The 19,398-nt window shown below is 41.5% G+C and overlaps 1 protein-coding gene across 1 annotated transcript; it reads right to left on the reverse strand.

The window, feature by feature from the left end:
- Positions 1 to 18,568: 18,568 nt before the first annotated feature.
- Positions 18,569 to 18,724, reverse strand: LOC110573972 (60S ribosomal protein L39-like). Its single transcript, XM_044916392.1, has one exon. It carries the CDS (start codon positions 18,722 to 18,724, stop codon positions 18,569 to 18,571), a length of 156 nt encoding a protein of 51 aa, XP_044772327.1.
- Positions 18,725 to 19,398: the final 674 nt, after the last annotated feature.

A 19,398-nucleotide genomic window follows, 5' to 3' on the forward strand; every position in this document is an offset into this window, starting at 1 on the left:
TGTGGGTTCCCAGGCTTTCTTACTTGATTTTCCTTTAAGTAGTAGATATAATCTTAACTCCAGATAATATACAAACTTTACTTCATTTCTCTGTCATAGATTAAGTTATTAATAAGTAGGTAGTCACTCTTTCCTTTCCCCATCTCCATGGGTGGAGTATACTTCCTTACTCCATGGATGTTGAGACTGGTCCTATGACTTGCTGTGACCAATGAAATATGAGGGAAATATGAGAGAAGTGACGGTGGGCCAGTTTTGAATTTAGGACTTAAGCAGAATCCTGTGTTTCTGTTTCTGTTTCTCCTTTTGCATTTCTGCCTTTTTCCATGAGGAGAACATGCTGCCAGTCCAAGTAGAATGAGAGACACATGGAGCAGACCTGTGCACACCCCACAGCATAGGGCCAAGCCCAGCCTAAATCAGATACATTTCAGCCCACCCACCAATGTGTAGTAGAGAAAGCTAGTTGTAGTAAGCCACTGACATTCTGTGGTTGTTTGCTATGAAGCCATAGCTAAAACATCCTTTGAATCAGATTTAATCTTCCTTCTCGGGGCGCCTGGGTGGCTCAGTCGTTAAGCATCTGCCTTCAGCTCAGGTCATGATCCCAGGGTCCTGGGATCGAGCCCCGCATCGGGCTCCCTGCTCAGCAGGGCATCTGCTTCTCCCTCTCCCACTCCCCCTGCTTGTGTTCCCTCTCTTGCAGTCTCTCTCTGTGTCAAATAAATAAATAAATAAAATCTTTAAAAAAAATAATCTTCCTTCTCCTTGAATAGAGGAAAAGTCAAACAATTCATTATTGATGTTACTTTCACGAAGATCACATAAGGCACAGAGCATTAGGAGAACTCCTCTGGTTATTAGTCCACACAAGTCACTGCTAGTAAATAATTGTCCATGAAAGCATGGTCCCCCAAAGGGAGGTGATTTCTCTGCTCCAATGTCATATTTATGCACCGGGATTTTTATCAAGGTTGAAACCCTGGCTCCTGGGGTCCAGCCTCCTTAGACAAAGATTGGCTAGCTGTTCTCTTTTTTGTCCTGGGAACAACGAATAGCTTATTTTCCTCCCGACCCTGTTAAAATAGCCATATGACCACATCACAGCTAAGTGGAAGTAATATAGATCACCTTCAGGATTCACTGACGAAACCCATCTCCACATTACCCTCCATGTTGTTTCCCCTCATACTGGCCAGATGTGGATGGCTAGGCTACCTTAGAAGCCACATTTTGAAGACAGCAGAGCCAAGGGATGGAAGGACCCTGGAACCCCAAATCTAAGCTTTATGAAGCAACACTAGGAAGGGAAAGAAGAGTTAACTTCCTGAAGTGTAGCAACTGCTGCATTTTATCCTACAATGGCAAAATTTACTTTCTTGGGAGAGACAGTGAGGAGAACACCATCAGGAAAAACTAACAGACAAAAAAAATTTCAGTGAATTCTCCTGCCATGCTGACATCAACCGCCGTCACCCAGATTAATTTTACCATGTCTTTTCCTTAAAACCTGAAAGAACCTAAGTACAATAGAGACTTGGCAGTTTTCCTTTAAAATATATTTGAGTAGCTTACTTTCACTAATCTAAAATATACATCTTTTCATTTTTCTCTCACTGCATTATCTTGAGTTTTGTCCACATTAATTCCATTTTCTACTTTTTATCTAATTATATAATTATATGTCTGTAGCATTTTCCTACCATTTGTTTCTACGACTCAGTACTTAGTAATGCAGAAAAAAAGAAAAACACCTTGGTTGAGCTCAGAATCTATAGATTTCATGTTACACGTACTGATTTGTAATATATACAATCTCATATATGCCCCCAATACTAAGACACCTAATCTACTTACTCTGTGTAATATCCAGAAACGTTCTTAACGATCTCTACTTTTTGTTTCATTTCATTCCTGTGTTCAAAGAAGAACAGCTATGTCTAATATAATATCCCAGCACCTCGATAATATTCTCTGTCCTTTGGCATGATACTTATAAGGATCCACAATGATGCATATATTGTGTAAGTTCCTCACAATAAGCTTTTGGATTAGAGCGTAAATGCCTAACATTTAAGTTTTTTATTGTAATGTGAGGGCCTGACATTCAGCTCCTGATTGCTGAGGCACCCATTTCGGAGACACCCATCTGGAATGACGGATTACCAGCTACTTGACACAGCAGCTAGTAAAACAAAGAAATAAAGAGCCAGGCTGCCCCCACCCAGGAAGTTCCCCTTTTGGAAAGGGTCACCACTTGAGTGACCCTGTTTTTCCCTTCCCACACCCTAACTCCTGCTCTTATGCTTTAACATTCCCCAAAAAGGGTGAGCCCATGAGACCCAAGGCACCCCACCCTCAATTCAAATAAAGGCAGAGCCTCAAGTCAAAGCTCCCTTCCTTTCTTTTTATCCATTTTTGCGCCCTGTACCTTCCGGGACTGGTAAGTAATAAATCTTGTTCTGCAAAGTTCCTGATGGTTTTGCTGAGGTGCATCCTGCAATCATAATAAGAACCACAGTGGCCAGTCCAGCCACAACATTGGCCCCAGTGAATGCCTCAGGCATTCCTAGCTGAGGACATCACTATCAGTGGGCTGAGACCTACACGACAATGCACTGTCTTTTAAAAAATAAGTCTTTATCTTGGGGCATCTGGGTGGCTCAGTTGGTTAAGGTCTGATTTCAGCTCAGGTCATGATCCCAGGGTCCTGATCTTAACAGTGCCATATACATATATAGTTATTTTTTTAAAGCATCAAAAGGATTATAATAAGAAACAGTTGTTCCCAGTCCCACCTTCCCTACCTCTTGTACGTCTCCTGTTTGAAATACTTTTAACTCTTGACTAAATGTACAGTAACTAATTCATACAGCTAAGCGATAAGCCTATCTGGCTTTATCTTGATTAATCAATTTAGATATTATCTATATACTCTTTCTGTTATGATAAGATGAGGATATGACCCTTTTTACATCAAACCCAACCTCCTCTTGACACTTATTCTAATGTAATATCATCATTGAAATTATCAATGTTTATATTATCAATGTGTGTTTATATTATCGATGTGTGGTCCATCTAAGAACCAAGAAGCATCTTATGATCCCATTTTTTATACAACCTTTTTTTTTTTGAGCTGTTCATTGTTTAATTTTCCTTGTAATATGTTCCTGAGAGTAATCCTCAATTCTTTCAAAAGTTCCATCATCTGTGGTATTCTATTCTGATCTTTTTTCTGAGAGACACCTTCCCAGGGGCATTCCATCTTCCTGTTCTGGTCTGGGTTGAAGGACTAAAGTCTACCCCCTGCTGGAAACTGCCACATATGTTCCCAGAACAGGCTCCCTGACCTTCCTGATGGGGTACCCTCGACAAGTGGAAAGCTACATTACGCTGAATTTCTTCTCTGCCAAGCACTGGGTCAGAACGCTACTGCCTAATACAGACTGATTTAAAAAAAAAAAAATTATTTCAGATGGGGCAGACTCAATAAAAGAAACAGAAAAATAAAAGTTTAAATGGGAATAAAGAGAATTCTTAAGATCATCCAAGCAAATATTTAAAGGAATGATCAGAGAAAAAATATCTTTGGAGGAAATATATGTTACCACATGACTGGCTGAGATCTATACACATACTTACATACTCATCACAACCTATGTATGCTGACGTGCCAGAGACTGCCAGTTGATTGCTAAATAAGATCTTTCTGGAAAGAGATAGACTCCATTTCCCACTTGCCCTGTTTTTTTTTTTTTTAAAGATTTTATTTATTTGACAGAGAGACACAGCGAGAGAGGGAACACAAGCAGAGGGAGTGGGAGAGGGAGAAGCAGGCTTCCCGCTGAGCAGGGAGCCCGATGCGGGGCTCGATCCCAGGACTCTGGGATCATGACCTGAGCCGAAGGCAGACGCTTAACGACTGAGCCACCCAGGCGCCCCTCCCAGTTGCCCTTATAGTTAGGTATTACCGCATGACTGAGTCTTGCCAATGGGTTGAGAGCAGAAAATAGGTATGCCACTTCCAGAAATGGCTCACAAAACCTCCCATGGCATCTTTCATGTTCTTTCCCTTTTCTGGCTGGATGGGAATGGAGATAGTGCTCAGGGCAACCTTGGCAGTCAAGTGATGAAGATACAGAAGCCAGAACGTGAAAGAAGCCCAGGAACCCTGATCACCTCTTTCAGGAAGAGCTGGTTACCAGTAGGGTGACCAACTTGTTCTGGTTTGCTCAGAACTTGCCCAGTTTTAAGGCTTTCACTTTGACTGGTACCAACATGTCAGGATGGTTGGTGGTGTTCCATATTTAGTAATTTGGAAGAAAGTGAGGACAAAGACATGTAAAACCCTTATAACTGCTTGGTATGTCTACAATTTTGCTCCACTTTTTGTTTTTTTACTAAATCATGATACTGATATGTCTATACAAGATGATTTATGAGTTATAGTTTAACTGGTAGTTTGAATTTATCTGCAGGACAGACAGCCATCCTGTATTTATAGAAAAAAAATCATATATACACTTTTTAACTTCATCTAGTATTATTTTCCCAGTGATATATATTAATAGCCAAGGTACACGTTCTCCTTCCCTCCCCCGCCTCACGCGTAAATACATACACAGCCACATACATACGTGTGGCTGTAAACATATGATATCTGGGGTGTCCGTTTGTACTAGCTTCTCCTTATATATTCCCAAAATGCCATTACTAGGTCCTGAGGCAATAACAGATTATCTAGAAGTCAAGCCTATCATCCTCTAGTCTCCTACCCCCAGAGATTCTCCTTATGCTTCAAAGGGTCTGGAAAAGAGACCAGTCCATCCCAGACCTCTCTTGAATTGTGAAATTATGGCAGATAGTCTCTGCTTCTGATTAGAAATTAGCCTTAGCAAATCCTGTCTTAAAGTTCAGAAAGTTATACACAAGCCCCAATCCTGATAAAAGTCACAGCCAGCAGAAGAGCATAGTTCTCTATACAAGCCAATCTGTTCATGGTAGGCTGCCCACACCCCAGTTGCTCAGGGAAGGAGCACCCAGCCAAGATGGCCAGGGTCCCAATGATGGAAGTTTGCTGGTGTGACATTGTGGAAATTTGGGCTGTGGTAGAACCAGGCTACATAATAGTAGTGAAGCCACTTTGGCAGAACACAAGGTAATCCAGAATGAGTCTCAGGAGGGAAGATGATGGGAAGAAAAACATTCTACATGCCCAGATGGCTATTCACACTTTGGATCTAGATCTTCGGGGTAAAGACAAAATCCTCTGCTACAGTTGCTCCTATGGGTAACAACAATGCTTTGGAAAAAGATAATCTCTAATGGGCACCTGGGTGGCACAGTCAGTAGAGCATTGGACTCTTGGTTTCCGCTCAGGTCATGATCTCAGGATCGTGAGATCGAGTCCCACATTGGGCTCCATGCTGGGTGTGGAGTCTGCTTAAGACTCTCTCTCTCCCTCTGCCCCCTCACTCTTTCTCTCTCTCCTTTTCTCTCTCTAAAAATAAATAAATCTTTAAAAAAAAGACAATCTCTAGTATCACAGACTGTCTCTCTATACTGGATCTGAATACCAACTATTGGTATAGCCCCTATCGATAAGTTCACTTAGACAGCTCACCTACACAGCCATCTCCCCGAACACTTCACTCCAGGAGAACTGCTCGGCATTACATCTAATGTCTGCTACTTTCAAAGTTGAACTGCTAATTTTTTAAGCCCTCATAGTACAACAGGGTTAATTCTGCCCTGTCCTCAGAATGAAGAGGGCTATCCTCAATTATTCTAAGTTGAGTTCCGTCCTGCCCTATTCTAGTGGTGGAGACCTCTCTGGTGTCCAGAACCTGCTGCTACACTTGGAGAAATTGAAACATGTACACGGATCTGCCTGGGCTGAAAGCGTGTGGTGAGTACATGGGTAATCCATGACAATTATAAGGAGGGGCATGTTTGCTGTATATGTGTGTTATTGGTTTGTAAGAAGTACCTCAGCACTTTATGGAAGTGAATTAAAGAAGATTCAAGGTGGCCAAACCATTCTATTGGGACAAGACACACCCATTTTTGAGTCACTTGAAAGGACAACAGAGCTGAGTCACTCCTGCTGGAGAAACAGGGTTGATGATGAGCAGGCAGACATGGACAAGAGGAGCTCAGAGGGACAGGGGGGTGTGACTCACTAGGGAGGCATCACATCTCTGATTTCTGACAAACTCTCACTTTAGGGTTGGCTGGGCCATTCCTAATGAGATACACAGGCAACTCATCAAAGGAGCTTCAGGGAAACGACTCCTCAGGCCAGGGGTGCACACAAGAGCAGAAGAATGTATGGATGGTTATTGCCAACAGAAAACCAGGTCCTCATTAAGGGACACTGATGACCTGCAAATGATCTGGAGGATTTCCCAAGGAAGACAAACAGATGAAAAGGCAGAAATGGGCTATTCTCATCTCAGTTGCACAAAACAGCTGGTAACCTGTGATATTGAAATTGTTTAGTTATTTGAGCTGAGTCTGTAAGTGAAAGTCATACTAATTCAAGGGAATGAATTAAAAGTATGAGTTCCAGCACCATACAGCCTGAGTTACCTCCTGAGTTGTGCTGGGCAAGTTACTCGAGCTCCATGGGTCTCAATTCCCTGATTTGTAAAATGGGAATAATCATAGTTCCTAAGGTCATAAGACCAATAGTGAGATCTAAACATTAGTACATCTAAATCACTTCATAGAATACCTGACACAAAGTCCTCATTAGCAATCAGTTAATTATCATCATCATCATCATCATCATCATCATTTTTTAAAAAGATTTTATTTATTTGACAGAGAGAGAGACAGTGAGAGAGGAATACAAGCAGGGGGAATGGGAGTGGGAGAAGCAGACTCCCCACTGAGCAAGGAGCCTGATGTGGGGCTCGATTCCAGGACCCTGGGATCATGACCTGAGCTGAAGGAAGACTCTTAGCTGACTGAGCCACCCAGGCGGCCCCATCATCATCATTATTGAGCATCTCTGTGCAATGGTAATCTCTTCCAGGTTCCTGGGTCAGAGAGCCCAAATGGCTTAATAAGAAATCAAAAGGGGTAGGAGACCTGGATTTCGTCTGGTCTCAGGAATTCAGCTGGATAGTGATCAAACTATTCTGAACACCTACAAACTCAACAGGAGATCAAAGGGAAGAATAGCAACAACTCTCTGAACAGAAAAGCGACCACTTTCTGGAAGGTAGGATGTGCAGAGAAGTGAAACCGAGGCGATATTCAGGAGGATAGACAGCGGGGGAGGGGGCCTCCGTTGGCCGCTTCTGGCAAGTGATAGAGCCCCGGAGCACAAAATCGGAACTTTTAGAAGTCGGCTCCGCTGAGGGACGTGGCTCCAGTGGCTAAGCGGGGGGTAGAACACTCGCTGGGACAGTGTGGTCTCAGGACCCTCGGGACACAGAAAGACCGGGGGTGCCTGAGTGTGGCAGAGCTCCCAGGTATCAGAGCGGGGAAGCTGGCTGCAGAGACGGAGCTGAGGCGTGGGCTCTCAGCTCGGGGTTGCCATAAACCGTGATTGGCGACACAGTCGGGTCACTGCTCCTCCAGCAGGGACCCAACAAGTGGCAGATCTGGGGAGACTCCCCTTCCTCGCCCAGGAGGAGCGGTGCAGGAGCGCACCACAGGGATCTGCTGGGTTTGGAGACTCCACACGGGGTCGTGTGCCAGAGATAGAAATGCTTGGTCAGAGGCCGGGTGAGCACAGAGTGCAGCCAGAGACGGGGGAGACGGGAGTGACTGGCGGCTTTTCTCTGGGGGCTCACTGAGGAGCGGGGCCCAAGTTCTCGGCTCCTCCGAGGCAGAGATTGGGAGGCTGCCATTTTCACTCTTGGCCTCCAAAGCTGTACAGAAAGCTTGCAGGGAACAAAAGCTCCCCAGAGCAAACCCGAGCAGATTACTTAGCCCGGACCAGGCAAGGGTGGGGCAATTCCGCCTCCGGCAAAGACATTTGGGAACCATGGCAACAGGCCCCTCCTCCAGAAGATCAGCGAGAACAGCCAGCCAAGACCAACTTTACCCATCAATGAGAATGGCAGAACTCCAGCGCTAGGGGAATACTGCACATAGAATCCATGGCTTTTTTACCATGATTCTTTAGTCTTTCAAAGTTAATTTTTTTTTTTAGCTGTCTTTTTTCTTTTTTTTTTTTTGAATTTTTCTTTTCCCCTTTTTCAACCAACATCTTATCAATCCCTTTTTTAAAAAACATTTATATTTTTCATTTTTAGAGTCATATTCTATCCCTTCATAGTAGTTACCCTTATTTTTTGGCATATATATATAAGTTGTTCTCTCTTTAAAATTTTGAGATAGTTTCTTCTAACAGATCAAAATATACCCTAAATCTCTAGTGTATGGTTTTTTTTTTTTTTTTAATTTTATTTATTTTTTAGAGAGCAAGCGAGAGAGAAACAGCATGAGAGGAGAGAGGGTCAGAGGGAGAAGCAGGCTCCCCGCTGAGCGGGGAGCCCGATGTGGGACTCGATCCCAAGACCCTGGGATCATGACCTGAGCCGAAGGCAGACGCTTAACCATCTGAGCCACCCAGGCGCCCTAGTGTATGGTTTTGTTCTACTCTCCTGCCTGATCACATTCTCTCCCTTTTCTTTTTCTTTTTTTAAATCCTCTTCTTTCTTTTTTCAAACAACTTCTTATCAATTCCTTTTATAAAATTTTTTAAAATTTTCATCTTTACAGTCATATTCCATCCCTTCATCATATCAATCCTTACTTTTGTACATATGTAAGCTTTCTTTCTTTAAAATTTTGGGAGGCACTTTCTTCTAACAGACCAAAATACACCCAAAATCTAGTGTGTGGCACTGATCTATGTACCAGCCTGATCATATTTGATCATATTCTGTTTTTTTGTTTTGTTTTGTTTTGTTCTGTTTTTGTTTGTTTTTATCTTTTTCTTTTCCTTTTTTCTTTCTTTCCCTTTTTTTTCTCCCGGCTTCAGGTCTTTTCTGATTTGTTTAGAGTATATCTTCTGGGGACATTGTTACCCTGTTAGCATTTTGTTCTCTCATTAATCTATTCTCCTCTGGACAAAATGACAAGATGGAAAAAATCACCTCAACAAAAAGAATAAGAGGTAGTATCGACTGCCAGGGACTTACTCAATACGGACATTAGTACAATGTCAGATCTAGAGTTCAGAATCATCACTTCAAAGACACTAGCTGGGCTTGAAGAAAGCATGGAAGTTATTAGAAAAAACCCTTTCTGGAGAAATAAAAGAACTAAAATCTAACCAAGTCGAAATCAAAAAGGCTATTAATGAGGTGCAATCAAAAATGGGGGCGCTGACTGCTAGGATAAATGAGGCAGAAGAGAGAATCAGTGATATAGAAGACCAAATGATGGAAAATAAAGAAGCTGAGAAAAAGAGAGATAAACAACTACTGGATCACGAGGGCAGAATTCGAGAGATAAGCGATACCATAAGATGAAACAACATTAGAATAATTGGGATCCCAGAAGAAGAAGAAAGAGAGAGGGGGCAGAAGGTATATTGGAGCAAATTATAGCAGAGAACTTCCCTAATTTGGGGAAGGAAACAGGCATGAAAATCCAGGAAGCACAGAGAACCCCTCTCAAAATCAATAAAAATAGGTCAACACCCCGACATCTAATAGTAAAACTTACCAGTCTCAGAGACAAAAAGAAAATCCTGAAAGCAGCTTGGGAGAAGAGATATGTAACCTACAATGTCAGAAACATTAGATTAGCAACAGACCTATCCACAGAGACCCTGGCAGGCCAGAAAGGACTGGCATGATATATTCAGAGCACTAAATGAGAAAAAGATGCAGCCAAGAATACTATATCCAGCTAGGCTGTCATTGAAAATAGAAGGAGAGATAAAAAGCTTCCAGGACAAACAAAAACTAAAGGAATTTGCAAACACAAAACCAGCCCTATAAGAAATATTGAAAGGGGTCCTCTAAGCAAAGAGAAAGCATAAAAGCAACATAGACCAAAAAGGAACACAGACAATATACAGTAACAGTCACCTTACAGGCAATACAATGGCACTAAATTCATATCTTTCAATAGTTACCCTGAGTGTAAATGGGCTACATGCCCCAATCAAAAGATACACGCTATCAGATTGGATTAAAAAACAAGACCCATTGATATGCTGTCTGCAAGAGACTCATTTTGGACCCAAAGACACCCCCAGATTGAAAGTGAGGGGGTGGAAAACCATTTACCATGCTAATGGACACCAAAAGGAAGTTGGGTGGCAATCCCTATATCAGACAAATTAGATTTTAAACCAAAGACTGTAATAATAGATGAGGAAGGATACTATATCCTACTTAAAGGGTCTATCCAACAAAAGATCTAACAATTGTAAATATCTATGCCCCTAACGTGGGAGCAGCCAATTATATAAGGCAATTAATAACAAAAGCAAAGAAACACATTGACAACAATACAATAATAGTGGGGGACTTTAACACCCCCCTCACTGAAATGGACAGATCATCTAAGCAAAAGATCAACAAGGAAATACTTTAAATGACACACTGGACCAAATGAACTTCACAGACATATTCAGAACATTCCATCCCAAAGCAACAGAATACACATTCTTCTCTAGTGCCCACGGAACATTCTCCAGAATAGATCACATCCAAGGTCATAAATCAGGTCTCAACTGGTACCAAAAGATCGGGATCATTCCCTGCATATTTTCAGACCACAATGCCTTGAAACTAGAACTCAATCACAAGAGGAAAGTCGGAAAGAACTCAAATACATGGAGGCTAAAGAGCATCCTACTGAAGAATGAATGGGTCAACCAGGAAATTAAAGAAGAATTAAAAAAATTCATGGAAACCAATGAAAATGAAAACACAACTGTTCAAAATCTTTGGGATGCAGCAAAGGCAGTCCTAAGAGGAAAGTATATAGCAATACAAGCCTTTCTCAAGAAACAAGAAAGGTCTCAAGTACACAACCTAACCCTACACCTAAAGGAGCTGGAGAAAGAACAGCAAATAAAGCCTAAACCCAGCAGGAGAAGTGAAATAATAAAGATCAGAGCAGAAATCAATGAAATAAAAACTAAAAGAACAGTAGAACAGATCAACAAAACTAGGAGCTGGTTCTTTGAAAGAATTAACAAGATTGATAAACCCCTGGCCAGACTTATCAAAAAGAAAAGAGAAATGACCCAAATCAACAAAATCATGAACGAAAGAGGAGAGATCACAACCAACACCAAAGAAATACAATTATAAGAACATATTATGAGCAACTCTATGCCAACAAATTAGATAACCTGGAAGAAATGGATGCATTCCTAGAGATGTATCAACTACTAAAACTGAAACAGGAAGAAATAGAAAACCTGAACAGACCTATAACCACTAAGGAAATTGAAGCAGTTATCAAAAATCTCCCAGCAAACAAAAGCCCGGGCCAGATGGCTTCCCAGGGGAATTCTACCAAACATTTAAAGAAGAATTAATACTTAGTCTTCTGAAACTGTTCCAAAAAATAGAAATGGAAGGAAAACTTCCAAACTCGTTTTATGAGGCCACCATTACCTTGATCCCAAAACCAGAAAAAGACTCCATCAAAAAGGAGAATTACAGACCAATATCCTTGATGAACATGGATGCAAAAATTCTCACCAAAATACTAGCCAATAAGATCCAACAGTACATTAAAAGGATTATTCACCACGACCAAGTGGGATTTATCTCTGGGCTGCAAGGTTGGCTCAACATCCGCTAATCAATCAACGTGATACAATACATTAACAAAGAAAGAACAAGAACCATATGATCCTCTCAATAGATGCAGAAAAAACATTTGACAAAGTACAGCATCCTTTCTTGATCAAAACTCTTCAGAGTATAGGCATAGAGGGTATATACCTCAATATCATAAAAGCCATCTAGGAAAAACCTACAGCAAATATCATTCTCAATGGGGAAAAACTGAGAGCTTTCCCCCTAAGGTCAGGAACGCAGCAGGGATGTCCACTATCACCACTGTTATTCAACATAATATTAGAAGTCCTAGCCACAGCAATCAGACAACAAAGAGAAATTAAAGGTATCCAAATCGGCAAAGAAGTCAAACTCTCACTCTTTGCAGATGATATGATACTTTATGTGGAAAACCCAAAAGACTCCACCCCAAAACTGCTAGAACTCATACAGGAATTCAGTCAAGTGGCAGGATATAAAATCAATGCACAGAAGTCAGTGGCATTCCTATACACCAACAACAAGACAGAAGAAAGAGAAATTAAGGAGTCGATCCCATTTACAATTACACCCAAAACCATAAGATACCTAGGAATAAATCTAACCAAAGAGGCAAAGGATCTGTACTCAGAAAACTATAAAATACTCATGAAAGAAATTGAGGAAGACACAAGGAAATGGGAAAACATTCCATGCTCATGGATTGGAAGAACAAATATTGTGAAGATGTCAATGCTACCTAGAGCAATCTACACATTCAATGCAATCCCTATCAAAATACCATCCACTTTTTTCAAAGATATGGAACAAATAATCCTAAAATTTGTATGGAACCAGAAAAGACCCCAAATGGCCAGAGGAATGTTGAAAAAGAAAAGCAAAGCTGGCGGCATCACAATTCCAGACTTCCAGCTCTGTTACAAAGCTGTCATCATTAAGACAGTATGGTACTGGCACAAAAACAGACACATTGATCAATGGAACAGAATAGAAAGCCCAGAAATGGACCCTCAACTCTATGGTCAACTAATCTTTGACAAAGCAGGAAAGAATGTCCAATGGAAAAAAGACAGTCTCTTCAACAAATGGTGTTGGGAAAATTGGACAGCCACATGCAGAAGAATGAACCTGGACCATATCCTTACACCACACACAAAAATAGACTCCAAATGGTTGAAAGACCTCAGTGTGAGACAGGAGTCCATCAAAATCCTAAAGGAGAACACAGGCAGCAACCTCTTTGACCTCAGCCACAGCAACTTCTTCCTAGAAACATCGCCAAAGGCAAGGGAAGCAAGGGCAAGAATGAACTATTGGGACTTCATCAAGATAAAAAGCTCTTGCACAGCAAAAGAAACAGTCAACAAAACCAAAAGATAACTGACAGAATGGGAGAAGATATTTGCAAATGACATATCAGATAAAGGGCTAATATCCAAAATCTATAAAGAACTTATCAAACTCAACACCCAAAGAACAAAGAATCCATCAAGAAATGGGCAGAAGACATGAACAGACATTTTTCCAAAGAAGACATCCAAATGGCCAACAGACACATGAAAAAGTGCTCAACATCACTCAGCATCAGGGAAATCCAAATCAAAACCTCAATGAGATACCATCTCACACCAGTCAGAATGGCCAAAATTAACAAGTCAGGAAACGACAGATGTTGGCGGGGATACGGAGAAAGGGGAACCCTCCTACACTGTTGGTGGGAATGCAAGCTGGGGCAGCCACTCTGGAAAACAGTATGGAGGTTCCTCAAAAAGTTGAAAATAGAGCTACCATATGATCCAGAATTACACTACTGGGTATTTACCCCAAAGATACAAATGTACGGATCCGAAGGGGTATGTGCCCCCCCAATATTTATAGCAGCAATGTCCACAATAGCCAACCTATGGAAAGAGCCAAGATGTCCATCCACAGATGAATGGATAAAGAAGATGTGGTATATATATATACAATGGAATATTATTCAGCCATCAAAAGGAATGAGATCTTGCCATTTGCAACGACATGGATGGAACTGGAGGGTGCTATGCTGAGCGAAATAAGTCAATCAGAGAAAGACATGTATCATATGATCTCACTGATATGAGGAATTCTTAATCTCAGGAAACAAACTGAGGGTTGCTGGAGTGGTGGGGGGTGGGAGGGATGGGGTGGCTGGATGATAGACACTGGGGAAGGTATGTGCTATGGTGAGTGCTGTGAATTGTGCAAGACTGTTGAATCTCAGATCTGTACCTCTGAAACAAATAATGCAATATATGTTAAGGAAAAAAAAAAAAGAAGCTAGCAGGAGGGGAAGAATGAAGGGGAGGAAATCGGAGGGGGAGACAAACCATGAGAGACGATGGACTCTGAAAAACAAACTGAGGGTTCTAGAGGGGAGGAGGGTGGGAGGATGGGTTAGCCTGGTGATGGGTATTAAAGAGGGCACGTTCTGCATGGAGCACTGTGTGTTGTGCACAAACAATGAATCATGGAACACTACATCAAAAACTAATGATGTAATGTATGGTGATTAACATAACAATAGAAAAAAATTTTTTTAAAAAGGAGAAATCAGAAGGGGGCCCCTGGGTGGTGCAATCAGTTAAGCATCTGACTTGATTTTGGCTCAAGTCATAATCTCAGGGTCCATGGGATCGAGCCCTGTGTCATGCTCTGCTCAGCGTGGAGTCTGCTAAAGTTTCTCTCTCCCTCTCCCTCTGCCTCTGTGCACACTCGCTCTCTCTCTCTCTAAAATAAATAAATAAATTTAAAGAAAAAGAAGAAATCAGAGGAACCGATTAATTCCTAGAAGACAGGGATGTGCTCAGGCGTCGTTAGCATGGACTGCATAATCCCAGCTGGAGGAGGATGTGGACACCAGATGAATGAACAGAAGCAGCCCAACCCTGATTCGCATTGAAAGGCTCAGGTGCGTCAATATGTGTGATGGATCGAACAATAAGTGGGTTGCCATCCACATGGAGAAGGTGAAAAGGAGGCACACAAGAAGTAGAAAAGAATACACATAAAAAATCAGTCAGGCTCTTGACTAAACTATGACATTCCACTTACATTTTTAACGCCCTTCTCCTCCACATCCCCTCCTGGGGTCCTGTGTGCATAACTAATTTGTTGCACACTGATCCCAAATACAGGCCCAGTCAGTAATTCTATTCATTCCTTGTGCAGTGTACACATATTAACGGGGAATTCTATTAAAGGAATGAAACTCCTCCATGACCCAGGCACTTCTCTCGCATCCCTCAATCACACCACGTTCTGTGGGCTCCTGCAGGGTTCTCACTGTTTGGCAAAAGACATCACAGGGTACAAGTTCATGTGTAATCTTTAAATCATCTTCCTCCTCAGTAATAAAGTACAAGATGTTCCTCAGTGTGCCAAATTCTGCTGGATGACTCTAGAGATCAGGGAGGGAATGAGGGGAGGGATCCTGAATTTTCACAAAACAAGCCATTAAAATTCCAATCTTTAAACCAAGAAACCATATATGAATAAGAAAACCCTTGGTGATCAAAGTCTCCATTCCAAATAGTCAATAAAATCCTGACTTTATATTCCCTATGCTTCATGAAAGAAAAATAGGAGAAGAGAAGAGAAGAGAAAGAAGAGAAGAAAAAAGAAGAGAAGAGAGAGAAGAGAAAGAAGAGAAGAGAAGAGAAGAGAAGAGAAGAAGAGAAGAGAAGAGAAGAGAAGAGAAGAGAAGAGAAGAGAAGAGAAGAGAAGAGAAGAGAAGAGAAGAGAAGAGGGAAAAGAAGCATACGGTTTCAAGAATGGGTCAGTAAAGCAACCAAGTATGGGCCAGGGAAATGGCCTTTTCCTTTACGTTCACTTTACCTCCACGAACAGGTGGCTACATGTTTTTTTATCATCATTCTTTAAGAAGTTAGTTAAATATGTCACTGAGATGTTGCCCTAAAAGAAAAGCAACCTCTAAGTGTAAGACCAAAGACTCTAACAGTTTTCACCACCACCACCAACCCAGCCACTGATTTATGTAATATAGTTAAGGCTTCAGTCAACCTATAAGAGCCAAAGAACATTTGCTTTCCTCTAAAAGGCTTCCTCTGTGACCTCAAGAATTCCACCCCCCTCCCCAGAAATAAGTCTTCTCTCCATCTCAAAACCTCTTAAAAGAAGATGTGGCTCATGTTTTCAAGATCTGGCCATCTGAGAATACCCTTCCAAACATGAACCAGTGAAACCATGATTTTTCTAGTGAAACAGATTTCCATTCATGTAAGGAAGGGGTAATTTTAATATTCTCAAGTGATATAGGGGCACAAATAAAAATTTCAAAACCTCAAGACATCTGTTTTTAAAATAAAGAAAAATAGGGGCGCCTGGGTGGCTCAGTCATTAAGCATCTGCCTTCGGCTCAGGTCATGATCCCAGGGTCCTGGGATCGAGCCCCGCATCGGGCTCCCTGCTTGGCAGGAAGCCTGCTTCTCCCTCTCCCACTCCCCCTGCTTGTGTTCCCTCTCTCGCTGTGTCTCTCTCTGTCAAATAAATAAATAAAATCTTTTAAAAAAATAAATTAATTAAATAAAATAAAGAAAAATAAATGTTTATTATATTTCTGACGGTTCACAGCTGACAAGCTTTCCTCGTGAGCATATTTAGCTGTGACTTCTAATTCAGGATATTTGATTAAAATATGTCAAATTAAATTACTCACCATAATTTTCAAACTAATGTGAATTCCCCCAGACACATTTTTATAATTGTCTACATTTGTTTCATATTTTTCCCCTCAGAAAGATTTATTGTGCACAGTGTCCCTGTTTTACACTTCTTCATAAGTGAGGGAGGTATAGTTTATGCCCCCTTCTGTAATTTTGTGTCCTATGTAGCAGAATTACCACAACCTGATTATCATCTTCAGGAATGTGAGTCTCCTCAAAATCAACACTCTTTAAAGTATTTTTCTGCCATACAGCAGGTGAATAATCAGAGTAAATTACTATATATTGTATAAAGTACAGTGCTTACCTTCATATCCAGCACTATACAGTGTTTGATCTGATCTGCACTGTAAATGCTTTACATTTATTAGCTCAGTTGATCCTGAAAACAGCCCTGTTGAAAAAGGTAGTGTAATAATCTCCACTTTAGGGTGCCTGGGTGGCTCAGTTGTTAAGCGTCTGCCTTCAGCTCAGGTCATGATCCCAGGGTCCTGGGATTGAGCCCCGCATCGGGCTCCCTGCTCTTTGGGAAGCCTGCTTCTCCCTCTCCAGCTCCCCCTGCTTGTGTTCCCTCTCTCACTGTGTCTCTCTCTGTCAAATAAATAAATAAAATCTTTTAAAATAAATAAATAAATAAATAAATAAATAAATAAAATAATCTCCACTTTGCAAATGAGGGGTCTGGAGGAGAGAGAGGCTGCGTAACTGCCCTAGTCACCAGCTCATTGCAGCAGAGCTGAATTTCAAGCACAAAAGTAGTTTTTTTTTTAAGATTTTATTTATTTATTTGAGAGAGAGAGCGTGGGAGAGAGCACAAACAGCGGGGAGGGGCAAGGGGAGAGGGAGAAGCAGACTTCCCATGTGGGACTCGATCCCAGAACCCTGGGATCATGACCTGAGCCGAAGGCAGATGCTTAACCGACTGAGCCACCCAGGCGCCCCTCAAGCACGAAAATAGTTTAGCATTTGGGGGTTTTTTTCTTTACCACCACACCGGGCTGCCTCTCTAAACTTGTATCACTTGACACCACCGTAAAAATTTCAAATATACAGACATGATCTTGACATTTCTCTGTTAACCAACCTCGGATATGTCCCCACTGATCCAAATGTCCGTGTGTTATACATTTACCACCTTCAGCTCCCTGTATGGCATTTACGCTTGGGTAACCCTCACTTAAAAATCATAAATTCTCAAGGACAAAAACCACAATTGGTTACTGTTTAACTTTTTGCCCCCATTTCTAACACCCTTCCTTGACTGTGCTAGGACTTGTGAAATGCAGGGGAAGAAGAGGCTGGCGCTGGGGAGCCCCACGGCAGGGAGTGGTGGGGGTGAGCAGTTGAGTGTGAACCATCTAAGAGCGTAGGGAGTTCAGTTAGGTTCCAGTGAGGAGCAAGTACATTTATTCCAAAGGCCAAAGGGATTGCATGGTTGGAAAAACAAATAGTAAGAAAATGCGAGAAATATATGAGACTGGGCATATCATACACTGAGCAGCACCAGTCCTCTCCTACCCCACCAAAGCTGGAAAGAATGTTAGAAATTCAATAACCTAAACTCTCCTTTGACAGATGTAGAAACCTTGGCCCATTGAAGTGAAGAGACTTGTCTAGTTTCACCAACTGGCTAGTGATAAAACCAGGTGTAGAAACCAATCTCCCTGACCTCCCACTAGGGCCGTCCTGTTATATCACAAAGCTACTTTCCAGTCTACCTTGCCTACGTGAAACCGGGCAGCTCCTGGTTTCCTGTTTAACGTAGACTAAAGATTTCATTATTTTATTTTGTCACCGATCCACTGCCACCCAGACCATTGAAATTGGAATCTGGAGTAGGATCAGTCATCGGTATTTGTTTTTATACATTTCTTTTTTTTTTTTTTTAGAGCCGAAAGGTCTCACATTTATTACTGAACCAACCTACTGGTACAGAGGCATAGTCTCAGAGAAAAATCATTTCCATGATAAAACAAGTCTATGGCCAGGTAGGAAGGATGTTTACAGAATGATAGAACACATGATCTTCACGCAGCTTAATTAAATATGTGTGCCAATTAAGTGTGTCATCTCATGATGTGTGATGCCTTATAGACCCAGCTTGGTTCTTCTCCAGTGCCTCCTCTTGGAGTTGTACCTGATCTTATTACCAGTTTTCATCCGAATCCACTGGGGAATGGGACGATTCTGCTTTTGTTTCTTGGCCAGGAATCGCTTGATTCTGACAGTCTTGTAAGAAGACATGGCGAGAAGCAGTCAGCCACGAAGAGCAGGATGGTGGCGAAAAAGAGTTGTTTTTAAACATTTTTAAAGAACACATCAAGCATATATGAAAGTGGAATCTAGTTTAATTGAAGAAAATCACCCAGTTTCATTAATTAGCCATCTTGCTTCATCTGTATGTGAGCTCCCTTCTTCTATCCCCTCCGGTTGGCTTTGAAGCAAATTCCAAACATCATGTTATTTCAACCATAAATATTTCAGGATGTACCAAAGACTCTTAAAAAGCTAAACCACAATATCATTATCACATCTAAAAATATTAACCCTAATTCTTCGATACTGGCAGATATCCAGTCAGAATTAAAATTTTCCTGATTATTTCACTAATGTTTTAAACAGGATCCAGGGGCTCCTGGGTGGCTCAGTCAGTTAAGCGGGGACTCCTGGTTTGGCTTTGGTCATGATCTCAGGGTTGTGAGATAGAGCGCCTACTGGGTTCCCCGCTGGCTCATGGTCTGCTTTGGATTCTTTCCTCCTCCCTCCCCCTCCTCCTCTGCCCCTCCCTCCACTTGCACATGCTCTCACTCTCAAATAAATAAATAAATAAATAAACTCTTTAAACAGGATCCAAATAAAATCTATATCTTGTGATCAGTGAACATAATTTTTTAGCCACTCCTAATTTACAGGTTCTT

Source organism: Neomonachus schauinslandi, chromosome 6 (genome assembly GCF_002201575.2).
Source record: "Neomonachus schauinslandi chromosome 6, ASM220157v2, whole genome shotgun sequence".
NCBI classification, from domain to species: domain Eukaryota; kingdom Metazoa; phylum Chordata; class Mammalia; order Carnivora; family Phocidae; genus Neomonachus; species Neomonachus schauinslandi.

Excerpts from the sequence above, each read along its gene's own strand:
- LOC110573972 (XM_044916392.1), bottom strand. The coding sequence starts at position 18,724 with ATGTCTTCTTACAAGACTGTCAGAATCAAGCGATTCCTGGCCAAGAAA.